General features: G+C 36.4%; 1 protein-coding gene across 2 annotated transcripts; it reads right to left on the minus strand.

Moving 5' to 3' along the window:
• Positions 1–1,298: 1,298 nt before the first annotated feature.
• Positions 1,299–8,255, minus strand: psmd14 (proteasome 26S subunit, non-ATPase 14). 2 transcript variants are annotated; one of them, XM_037756749.1, is made up of 11 exons: positions 8,112–8,255; positions 6,817–6,872; positions 5,235–5,306; positions 5,002–5,121; positions 4,602–4,672; positions 3,850–4,000; positions 3,612–3,719; positions 3,224–3,298; positions 3,014–3,139; positions 1,783–1,845; positions 1,299–1,475 (listed from the first exon to the last, which is right to left on the minus strand). In XM_037756749.1, the coding sequence occupies exons 2-11, from the start codon at positions 6,862–6,864 to the stop codon at positions 1,377–1,379; spliced, it is 933 nt and encodes a 310-aa protein (XP_037612677.1). In that variant the 5' UTR covers positions 6,865–6,872; positions 8,112–8,255; the 3' UTR covers positions 1,299–1,376. The 2 variants fall into 2 exon arrangements, with proteins under 2 accessions (XP_037612677.1, XP_037612687.1); XM_037756759.1 differs by having other exon boundaries at positions 8,062–8,181.
• Between the last annotated feature and the right edge of the window lie 4,275 nt (positions 8,256–12,530).

Here is a 12,530-nt window from a genome sequence, read left to right on the forward strand (position 1 = left end):
CATCTCTGGCGGAGATCCTGTGAATCCATTATGGAGACTTTTCCTTCAAACTGTAATAAACCAAGAGGGATATTGGCTGTTGGGCTCAGCTCCCACTATGAGAACATGACGCCTCTCACAAGAAAACACTCAGCTGAATAAACTGTTGTTGATAATCTGCAAATGCTCCTTTGGATGTTGGTATATGGATGAGAGGTGCTCTTCTCAATCAAGGCATATACATCCAGGTGATTTTTAATCTATAACGTTTGTGCTCCTGTTCTCCCTAGAAGTAAGGATTATATACAGTATTTTATGTGTCAGGTTAACGTCTTCACCATCCTACTTCCTCCTTCAAAATACTCAGAGTTGCATTTTATGCAATTCAGTGGAAATATGTAGGATTAAATTCCTCTTTCACGTCCTCCCTGCCGATTACTCACTTCTGAATTTGGTGTCCGTCTACTGTAAATTACAGACGCAAACTTAAGCACAACTACACTGGAAAAAAGAGGAAGATTTCACTCTTGCTGATCAGCCTTTCTGTTTTTCCAAACAGGTTACCACAACTCATCATCCTTTTCCATATAAATAACTTTGTGCTAACGTCTGTGACAAATAAAGGGGAAGGAATCCTAATTTTGTTATTGAGACACAGTCAGAGGATGATGAAGCATACTGTGTGTCAATGAGCAGTGGTCTCAAAGAGGAGCAATAAGAGTTTACAGTGGACACAGTATAGAGGATATTAGGTTTGTTGTTTTATATTTCGGCAAAGGAATCAGTGTTGATTGCCCCTGAATTATGCCATGCCAACTGTTACACCACATAACAGTCAAATAATCCCGAAAGTCTGTTTATGTTGACAAGTTAAGTGACATCACCTTCAGTTGAAACCAAAAAAGCCTGTCGGAGAATGAAACCGTTATTGTGATTTGATGTATTCCATTTTGATCGCTATTTTAGTTTTTGTCCATGTATCTTCAAACTCTTGCACCATCCTGTGGTTGGGGTGGATAATACAGCAACATACCAAAAGGCTCCACTGATACAACAATCTAATTGACCTACATTATGTTTTGATTCAATCAGAACTAAATACTTAAGAACTGCGGATGTGTCCAGATTAAACACAAAACACTAGATAATACTGTGTGTAATAATAAAACTGGTACCTGTTAAAGATGCATTTGTCTAAAAATCAAATACAAAATGTAGAAATACAATATTTTGATTCAAACAGAAAAAAGTTATAAGCGCAGCCAGAATTATGCAACTTACCGCTTAGATAGTAAAATAAGGTACCACCCATGCCAATGTCTTGATTTGATACATACATTTATTTTATATAAAAGAAAACAAGGGTTGCAATATTAACAGTTATACACACAGGCCCGTCACTGGAAAACTACGGTATCCAACATGGCGGCTAGGCACTGAACAATGTTGGATGTCATTAAAACGTCTACGTGCTCCTCCAAGTGCCTCTTGGGATCCTGCAAGGACAGAAAATTAGGACAAACCTCAACAAATTTGTGATGATTTAAACAAATGCAATTTCTGTTTTGACAAGTCTTTGGTTGAAACAAACTACAGGAAACTTTATTGACAAAATAACCCAATCTCTGCTTTCATAAAGTCTCTGCTTGTACCGACATGTCTGCACAATCTGACTCTAATCAATGCACTCTTTCATTGACCTCTTTACCTCTAATCAGCAAACACTGACCTTGATGTAGCAATTTGTCATATTAACAAAAAAAAGACAAAACTTTATTCTATATATTGAAATTTCATCGTTACCTGTTTTCCAACGTTCTTGATTGCCAGCTGCTCTGGGGTCATTTTGTCCTCCTCTTCAACAGCCTGAACAAAATACAACAGTGCCTTAATATTGCGGAGGAGCACACCAGGAGCATGCAATGCTGCAAATTGGTAACGCTATTTGCAGTTTTTGCTCTGCAGTAATAATGTATATAATTTTTAGGCTTCGTAAGACCCCAAGAATCCTGTATAAAGGAAACATAGCATGCGTTTGCACACCAGTTAAGCACCAGCATCAGTACGAAGGGAGTCCAAGAGCATCAAAACACTTGAGGGCTGAACCCTGAACAGCAGAAAATAGCTCACTGATCCTCGGACCACTGCACCGGAGTCAACAAGGAAATTAAATCATAGATCAGTGATTTAGTTGGTAGTTGGTAACACTGGTATTAGATTGCAATTCAAGTAATCCGTTATTTGGTTATGTTTTCAAATAAGCAATCCGTTATAAGAACATCACAGCAAATTGTGCTCTTTGGGAATAACGTTAAGCGTCTGTCAGCTGCGAAGATCTCTACTTCAGATATGAAGAAACACCTGCCTACGCACAGCTCCACAAAACTGGTGGGTGGCGAGGCGCATTGAGGAGGAGAAGAACAATGCCGGTGCCACAGCTCTGAAAAAGCAACGGCTTTCTGTTGAAACTAAGCAGCTTGTAGCTGGTTAAGTGGTGGAGGAGATGCTACCAAAATAAACTGTAGCATCTCCATCTTTCCGTAACATCATTTATAAATTCCCTAGGACACGTAACATGGAGAAACAGTGCCTGACAGAAAAAACATTTGCAAGCTATCTTGATATAATAAAGAGCTGTAAGGGGGATATTGTGTCCGTCATTCAGACAATAAATAAATAAATAAATAAATAAAAGATAATACATTCAAAAGGTAGGCATACAGTAGGCAACGCCTCCACTGGACAATATAACCAACATGTGCAATGAATCGCAAAGGGGTTTTCATTTTTGGTAATGCAAAAGTACTCTAATGAGTTACTTTTCTAAGAATACTTAAATGCTTCATTATAACAAGGTTATTAAAATTTATGTCAACATTTTAACCAAATGTACTATAATGATGAAATAATGCACACTACAACAGTTGTTCTCTTTTGTGCCATCTTTAAAGGCCATTTCAGCCCTCTAAAGAGTTAAATAAAATGTGCTTTCCAGAGGATTTTAAGATTGTTAGACGAGGTCTAAAAGGCGTACCTTGTTGTAGTTCTTAGCCAGCTCCAGCATTTCCTTGACGATGGTCTCATTGAGCTTGCAGTGCTCACTGTAGTCCTGCAGGGTCAGGCCCTCCATCCAGCTCTTCTTATGCAGGTTCAACAGCATCTGAACAACAATAAGAGTTATGTTTATGTTCTATAAATAAAATCAGAGATGATAAATCATTCTGTAATAAGTGTATTCTCAAACCTTTTGCTCCAGCTCATTTTTCCTGTAATTGATGGTGATGGAGTAGTAGTGTCTGTTGAGTCCATGAATCAGAGCCTGGAAACATGAGAAACACAACGTTAAATATATGAAGTAATAACAGGCACAACCTCTGGCTGCAGAGAGAAAAAAACCAAACATTAAAATTTATATTCCACTACTTTGTGATTTGATCATGTTTGTATCTTTGTCGGTATCAGAACATTGAGTCACATTAAAGTGGTCTGATATTAAGCAAAGTGTGCTCATCTTCACAGTGGAAACAAGTATTGTTCAGAGGTGGAGAAAACCCATATCCGAACCGAGAAAGGGACAATTTATAAGAAATCCACCTTGAACAGAGGTTGTGGTGGCGTGTACAATGTATTACCTGGATTGAGGGCTTGTTCAGATGACCAAGGTTGGATGTGGTTTGTCTTGGTTCATGACCCAACACCATCATGTTGGCGTTGATCAATCTGAAGGCATCAATAACAACCTGTAGAAGACAAAGGCCGCAGATTAAACCAGTTTACTGAATGGTAGGTTATTTCTAAATCTTGTATAAAGCACCAAAAATGAGAGCTTCTGAGTAACAAGATTCTTCTGCAGCAGACATTCGTCTTTACCTTTCCTTTGACGCTCTGAATGGGATCAACCACCACTGCGACAGCTCGCTCTGACAAGGCCTCGAAACTCTGCTGTGTGTTGATGTCCACGCCAGACAACCAACAGCCAAATCCAGGGTGACTGTGGTACCACCCCACCACCATCTCTGGTCTGATGAGCAACATGGTTGGAAGAAAGTAAAGATGTTTAGAGGGTATCCCAAAACATCTTAATTTTACCTAGAAATGTGTTGTTCCATCATCAAAGTGAGGTTTCATAAAACTACTCAGCCCTGGATTTAAGGCCTTTACACACCGGGGGCGTGACGAATAAACGACACAAAAAAGCAAAATATTCGCCTGCAAAATCAAAACTATTCACACCGACAGCGATGCAAATTTGCGACAGTTGCAACACTTGTTCAGTAAAAGGTTTGAATAGATAAGAGCAGACAGAGGATTAACTACTGGGATCCTATTGACCCAGAGTAGCGTATGGCAGTCTGAGGTTAACTGTTGTATAGCCTAAACTACTATGTCTAGGGCTTTTATTGTGAAAGGTAAGAACAGGAGGAGTAAAAAAAATGACGTCGCTTTTTTGACACGTAATATTTGCGTTCTGTGTGAAAGATCTCATGACAAAAACAACAGTTTGATAAAAAAATGTTGGCGTGCAAATGAACCGCACGGAAAAAAACGTCCCCAGTGTTTAAATGCCTTTACACTGAAGTTGTTAGTTGCTCGATTTTGGAAACAATTTTTTCAAATTTTACCTGCCAGTCTGCTTCAACATATCCAACATCTTGGCCTGGAACACAGGGTCCACTGCTTCAACACTCACACCCTGCGAGGTAGAAAATATTAATTTAGTAATGAAGAACTGAGGCAGAAATAAACAACATACACTTTCTTATAAAATTGTCAAAATTAGCATACATACAAGACATTTACTACCCAACTACATATCACAACAAGAATAACTTTCTTTCTTTATTAGGATCCCCATTAGCACTAACATAAACACTGGCTAACACACACACACTACAGTCACATAAACACAACAGACAAAACAGCTCTGCTCTGCTCATCTCATTAGATTAACAATCAAGTACAGAAGAGCTTTATTGATTATGTTATAGGTGGCATAATCTTGACATTAGGAAAAATACATACTGTTCCTGACTGGGGCATGGCAAACACATCGATCACTCGCACTGTGTAGTCATCAACAAATTCTCCCAGCATCAATCCCATGACCTCCATTGGTACACCAGCACGCCCGTGCTTCAACATCTAACGAAGAGCAAATATGAGAGAGAGAAGTCACAGAAGCGTTATTATAAATACAAATGTGAATAAAGCCACTATAACAAAGAAAATGTTTAGTACAGATGATGTGCGGTTACCTTGAGCAGGGCCAGAGAGGAGATGTAAACCTGCTCTGCTGTGTCCACAGCAGGTGCATCTGTTGGGGGGCCCTGAGGAGTCAAAGCAGAGTTTATCAGTTCAGGCCTTTCAAATACAGTAGTTTCTCAGATTAATTACAATAATCTAACTTGTTTAGGGTTTTAATGCATGTAATGTATAAAGGATTATAACTTTGTATCTTTTAACAAGCAAATCTCAAGCAAATATACTTTGGTCTTAATAAAGTTGAAATTATTAATAAGTATGAAACTGTGCACATTATTGTAGCGGGGAAGGTAAGCACAACAACTGTGCATTTTGCGATAAAAGCAACACATTTGGCACAGATGTAGGTTTATATGTTATGAAAAGATATAGATATCGGGGTACTACTAATTTGGGGCCTGAGGGCTGTTGCAGCAATTTTTCAAAATGGCCGCCAAATAGACGCTTAATATTACAAAGTGTTGCAGAAAACTGATTTTATGACTCTTGGTGATTTCCAAGGTGTGTTTAAGCTGATTAGATCAGATATCAGAAGATCACAGACATGCTTTTCCCCTCTTTATTTTTTACGGGTGCTTTTAAACTGAGAAATAAAACCTGACATAACAGAGCATGGGAATGGCATCACAAACTCATATCATCATGTTCTAAGCCCTGATAAACTTAAACATTTATTTAATTAATTAATACATTTGTATTTCTTATTAATGACTAGAACAACTTGACACACAGTGCTGAGCTGCATCTCAAATTAATCTTCAGGTTCCCAGCTTTCAGATGATGTACACCACTTCTATGTGGCATAAATTGTTGACTTTTTATCTTCCCCTGAACATCCCCTGTTCTCCACCCCTATCCCTCAAGAGTTTGGAATAGCAAGGGCTTAAGCTATGTGTTGCTTTGTGTTTTTATTTAAGCTATGTGTTGTTGTATGGAAAGCTGCCGTCTTGCCATTCTATTGTATTGGTTATCATTCTACCATGAAGGTAAGGGGGTGAACTTTGACCCTAAATTGACCATGCTCTTTTTATCTGGTTTTCGCATTTTTCTCAGGTTAAAAGTTTTTAAAAAGCACCCTTAAAAAATAAAGAGGGTAAAAAAAACATGTCTGTGATCTTCTGACATCTGATCTAATCAGTTTGAACCATCTTGGAAATCATCAAGACTCATAAAATCAGTTTTCTGCAACATTTTTTTAATATTTAGCACCTTTTTGGCATCCCTCAGGGGCCAAATTTGCAGCGCCCCAATATTTATATCTTTTCATTACATTTAAACCTATGCCTGTGCCAAATGTGTTGCTTTTAATCGCAAAATGCACAATTTTTAATGAATATTTCAGCTTAGCTGCCCCACTATTGATGCAATCAGGGATCCCACCAGTGTTATGGGCAGAGGGGTTTTCAGTTTGGCTTACCATTTATATATATATATTATCTAATAATTCTAAACATTGAAGCATTGATACATTTTAGTTTAAATGTAATTTTAGGGCATAAAAGTTGAAAATGGTTTTGGTTTAGGTTAACCATTGTTTATGCTCTTTGTCTACGGACAATTCAAACTTTATGTTACCTGGCCAAGCCCTGGCATTCCACCTCCGAGCCTCAGCAGCCGGTCCATATCAAGATCTGACGAACAAACACAATAAAGTCATTAACTTGCCTTCAAACTACTACAGCTGACCCGCAACCTGTATCTTGTATCCTGTTTAAATGGAACATATACATACTTACAGACCATTTAGCTCAATAAATGTTAATTAAGCCTATAATAAATCACTTTACTTTAGGATAAACAACAACTAACTGAGTATATAGCTATGACATCTTAAGATTGTGTTCTTGCACAGACACCAAGGATTTGTAAAGTTATGGGTCAGATACTAGGATTTCTCAATTCAATTCAATTTCAATTTCAATTTGCTTTATTGGCATGACTGTCAGGTGAACGATATTGCCAAAGCGTCAATTCAATAATAAATAAAAAGAACAAAATAAAAAAATAAAAACAAAAACATATATATACATATATACAATTCATTAAGCAAATTGCAACATATAGATATTTAAAAAGAACATGCATGTAAATGGAAGAAAACAATAAAGAAGTATTTAATGTTTGTTGTGTCAATAAAACAAACAAACAAATAAAAAACAATGAATAACAAAATATTGCAATATCAAAGGATAAATAAAAAATTAAAAAAATTAAAAACCATGATGGTAAATTTGACCCCCCAACTAATAAGGATAGCACTGTGAGGATCACTTATAATAAGCAACTATTAATTAGTGACCATGAGGTCAGCTTTGGGTTTAATAGCTTCAATATTATATCAATAAAGAAGTCGACTAACAAAATCTGTGATGAAATTAAGACCTAGCAGATTGGGAATTGTATTGTCTATACTTTATTTGGGTTATATATCTAGTCTTTTCAGGCCTGAGGCTGCTGAGTTATTCAATGTTGAACATTATGGCTGTAACATTATAATAAAACTGAGGTTAGCCACCAGTTAGCTAGTTAGCTTCAGTTAGCTAGTTTACCCAGAGTCACGCAAACACAACACAAAGAGCCGGCCAGCCGCGCACTTAAACTAAACACACATGATCATATGTTGTGTTATAACTACAAATACAACAGGAGAATTAACCTTAAAAGTCACATTGAAGCACTAAAGTTCATTAAAACAGTCAACAACACTAGCAGCTAACTTAGCTTACTGTTAGCATGCTGTTAGCTTGCTGTTAGCTCACTCATGCTAACCGTCTCTCATCTCGCACAAGATAAAAACATCAACAAACTGACTCATCTCACCTGTCGTTTATGAAAGCTACTGGCTGTGTTGAAGTCGTGAGTCTACTCACCTGTTGTCAGATGTGTCTTGTGTTTATAAAAGTGTGTTTCTGTGTTGAGTCGAGTCTGAACCAAACAGCTACCAGCTACAATGAATCAGCCAGAAACGTCTTTCAACTGCTTCCGGTGCACTGATGACGTATTTACTGTCACCAGACTGACAACTGCAGAATCCAGACACAAGGAGGCACCACAATCAATATCATACTGCTGCTGTTACTAGTACTGTTATTACCACTACTAGGCTTACTGATTATAAATATAGTAGAGCTGTCTCATGCATATAACTGATTAATGCATATATACTTTTGTGTCACTTTTGTGCAATGTAAATACTGTAACTTACTTTACACTCTACATCCTATATACCACTTTCTAGGCTGCACTTATGTACATACTACATTTATTCATTGCACATACTACATTTATTTATTTACGGACTGTATACACTATGTTCAACCATTCACTCTGTATCTTTTATATCTCTATTATTGGTTTTTTTTATAATTTTTGTATACCTTTACCTCTCCTGTGATTCACTCTGTTTGCTGATGTTGCTGCTTTGACACCTGAATTTCCCTCCGGGGATTAATAAAGGTTCATCTTATCTTATTTAATATTATCTTATCTTATCTTATCTTATCTTATCATATCTTATCTTATCTTATCTTATCTTATCTTATCTTATCTTATCTTATCTTATCTTATCATATCATATCTTACTGCTGCTGTTACTATTACTATTATTACCACTACTAGGCTTACTAATAATAAATATAGTATAGCTTATACATTTTTAAAATCTAGTAGGCTATGTACTTGCTTCTACAAATGCATTTCACATTAACAACTGACATTGACATTGACATTTATTATGACAAAAGTGTACCTTAAATTTGAAATAATGATTTTAAATTGTTTTATTGTTTCATGACTGAATCTGTGTCCTGGTGCAGAATCAGAATCTTTTTCAAACAAACACCTAAACATGCAAATGGATATGAGATGTGGCCAGAATGCCAGTAGTGACATTTCTCTGTACGTCTGTGCATTTTGTTTTTAAATGAAGCTGACTTTGACTCAGTGTGTAGAAACAACCACCTAGGCATAGACCAGCCACAGAGACTCAGTGTGTTTAACCGTATTTAAACGTTGCTTTCATACCAGATTCAGCCCAGCCTACGCTTTACCCCGAATGTATATGAAACGATATTTATTGATAGACCTAGGACTATATCTTATACTAGAATGTTAAATGTTATATACTGTATACATCTATAATAGTATGTGCAATCCTTAGTCATAGTATATGCAACGGTTTGGAATTTGTAACTAAAAACGATTGTGTATCATTTCTTAAACCTTTAGTTTTTTTAAAGTGAGAATCCACCTAAAAGCAGAAATGTTTATTATTACCTCCGCCAAGGCCGAAGGCCTAGGAAGGATCTTATGTTTTCACCGGCGTTGGTTTGTTGGTTTGTTGGTTTGTCTGTTAGCAGAATTACTCCAAAAGTCAGAAATTGGTTTTGAATATTTACCTACAGTAAAATAATACTAAAATAATTATTAACTGTACTTAATGTATTATTAGCCTATATAACCCATTATATAACCATTACTGGAGTACCTTTGGTTTTTACACCTTATTGATAATCTTGTTGTTTATATTTTGTTTTATTTGCACCCTATATTTGTACTTGTTTCTACTTCGTAGGCCTACTGCAACTGCTGCACAACAATTTCCCCTCGGGCAAAAGAAAGTTCGGTCTTATCTTATCTTACTGGATCTGTGTTCTCCAGTTCTCTGCAAATAGGAGCATTTAATATGTTTTAAAGTTCAGTTTAATTTCATTGAGCTGTGAAACATGATGCACTTTTGACATTAGGAATATTTACATGAATGATGTTTTATAAGAAGTGAAAATGTTTCTACATTGTAAGTAAAACTAAATAAAATATGTGTGTTTTCACATTTACAATAGTTTGTGCTGTTTAGTTTTCTGATAATATTTTATCTTAATATTTATTTATTTTCTGGAAAAGATAAAATCCAGAGTTTCCCTTTGTTGCGTAATTACTTGTTTTGGTCAAACGTGCTTTAATCTTGTTTTCAAACATGCTTTAATCTTCGTACCTATGTAGTGAAAGCATCTTTATATACAGTCTATATAATCTTTATATACAGCATATACTTAGCTACTACATATAACATGCTTTGATTTTGACAGTTATCGAAGCGCATCAATGGATTTTTAAGATGGAGACTGGTGCTAAATCTAACATTAGTCTACTTGTATGTAAAGATGCACCCTGTCCTTGCCTTCTGGCACTTACTGAACCGGTGTCATCTTGATTTAAAAAAAAAAAAAATGATATAATATACAGCATCTCTCTTTCTATACTAGAAAGAATGAAAATGGCTGTGAAGTTTGTGTGGTTTCTCATATTTCAACATGCAAGCATTGCATTATTCCCTGAGGAGCCACAAACTCTGAACCAAACCACACCATCACTTGGCTTGTGAAAAAGCTCCTCTGTTTGGCTTCATGTATTCCAGCCAGAGAGCTGCCAATCCAGCAGAACAATTTGTACAATCCCACCCAGTAGTGTTGCTGGTTATCACATTGCCTGGCCAGACAGGTCGTCAACGAGAATTTCAAATTCCCCAATTCCTCAGTGAATAAGGAAGGGGCAGATAATCATCCACATTCCTCGGTCCCTCCCTCTCCACACCCACAGGACCTCTTGCTGCCTCTACGCAATTCAATACACACAGCAGTCGTAACCAGGATGTGCTTCCTTATGATGGGCTTAACTACTTTCTGAGGCCTTAAGATCCAGACTGAGTTAACCTACATAAGTAAGGTATATATTATTACTGTAATACGGTCTAGTGGCTTCAGTTTATCTATCTCTGTTGGATTATTGCTTATATAGTTTGAATGCAGTCTCCCATAATGACACTTCATTCACCAATAAAGGATCTGATGGGAGTCAAGACAATACAGGAAACAAACTGTCATTATTTTCCTTCTGAAGTGGACCGAGTTTATTGTTTTGCTGAATCATTATTGCTGACTGGGTTATCTCATTGAATTCAGCTCTGTGTGTGATTGGTTGACAGCTTCCCAGTGGTTCAATTTGAAACCCAGTCAAATTTTTGCTCCAAACAGAGAAATAGCTTTTTGATAAATTACCCAGACAAACAATGGATAGATGGATGAATGAGCCAAAGGCTACAGATTTATTGACCCATTGGATATACTATTCATTTGAAGCAAAGCAGAACAATGCAAAAAGATGCACTATACACAGCTTTAATTTGTGAAATATGGGTTATTTACACTTAAATCCTATATAAAATCTCACCTGTCACCAAAAGGGCATCTTACAACACATTTGATCTATGGGTTTATCAATCAATAACAAAAAGCAGAGGGAATCATCTATACAAAGACCACTGCAGCTGATTATTCAGATAGGAATGATTGGACTTTTCAAGGAACATCAGAAGTAGCTTGTAACACGACACCAGCATGAAACCTTAATCCTACCAGCAGAGGAAATAAGGGAGAGAAATTTGATGCTTTAAGAGCTTCCCTGCACCCTGATGGGATTTGGATTTAGCTTCGCTTTATAAATCTCCAGCAGGATGGCTGCTTGTGGCAAGTACTGCTTTGTGCCCTTAAGTGTTCGTATGTGAATATAAAATGAGTTTAATTAGATAAAAGTGAAAGGGAAATGTGTACCTAGACAGTTAAGTCTAACATCTCTGGGGCCACATTATGTGCCCGTGTAGCAGTAAGATTGAAGCTTCTCTGCTGCATCTCTACCAATCTTTTCATTTTATCTGTCTGAATAAACATTTTAAAAAAGTGTTTATAGCGATTTAGACACATATACTGTGATGCAAAGTCTGTGCACATCATTCCCCCTCTGTCCTCTGCCTTTTAAATAGATAACGATTTATAAGGCAAAAAGATGTAGGTCAAATACTAAAGACAAAAAAGGTATAATAACAGTAATAATCAAAAATAAATAAAAAAGGCATACAAGGACACTTTTATCGATATGAACCTCTGACAGTAATAAAAAGTTTGTCTCTTGAGTAGCTTTAAGGTTGGAAAAATCATCTTATTCCACATTGTCTGACAGTATCACACACTTGTTCCAGCTCTACATAATAATGTTATCACAAAGTGAAATATTCCAACTCAAAACTGACTTTTCTTTTTATAGCTGCACAAAATTCAGGCAACGTATTTGGTATCTTTAAATATTGCGATCTCCACGAGAATCAAATCTGTTATGATTACTTAATGAAAAAAACAGACCGATTTCTTTTATATTTGCACAAAAAAATGCATACAATCAGGATAATTTATAAATACAGAAACCATCATTTAGCATTTGTTTTAATATTTTTGCAT

This window comes from Sebastes umbrosus, chromosome 2 (assembly GCF_015220745.1).
Source record: "Sebastes umbrosus isolate fSebUmb1 chromosome 2, fSebUmb1.pri, whole genome shotgun sequence".
NCBI classification, from domain to species: Eukaryota; Metazoa; Chordata; class Actinopteri; order Perciformes; family Sebastidae; genus Sebastes; species Sebastes umbrosus.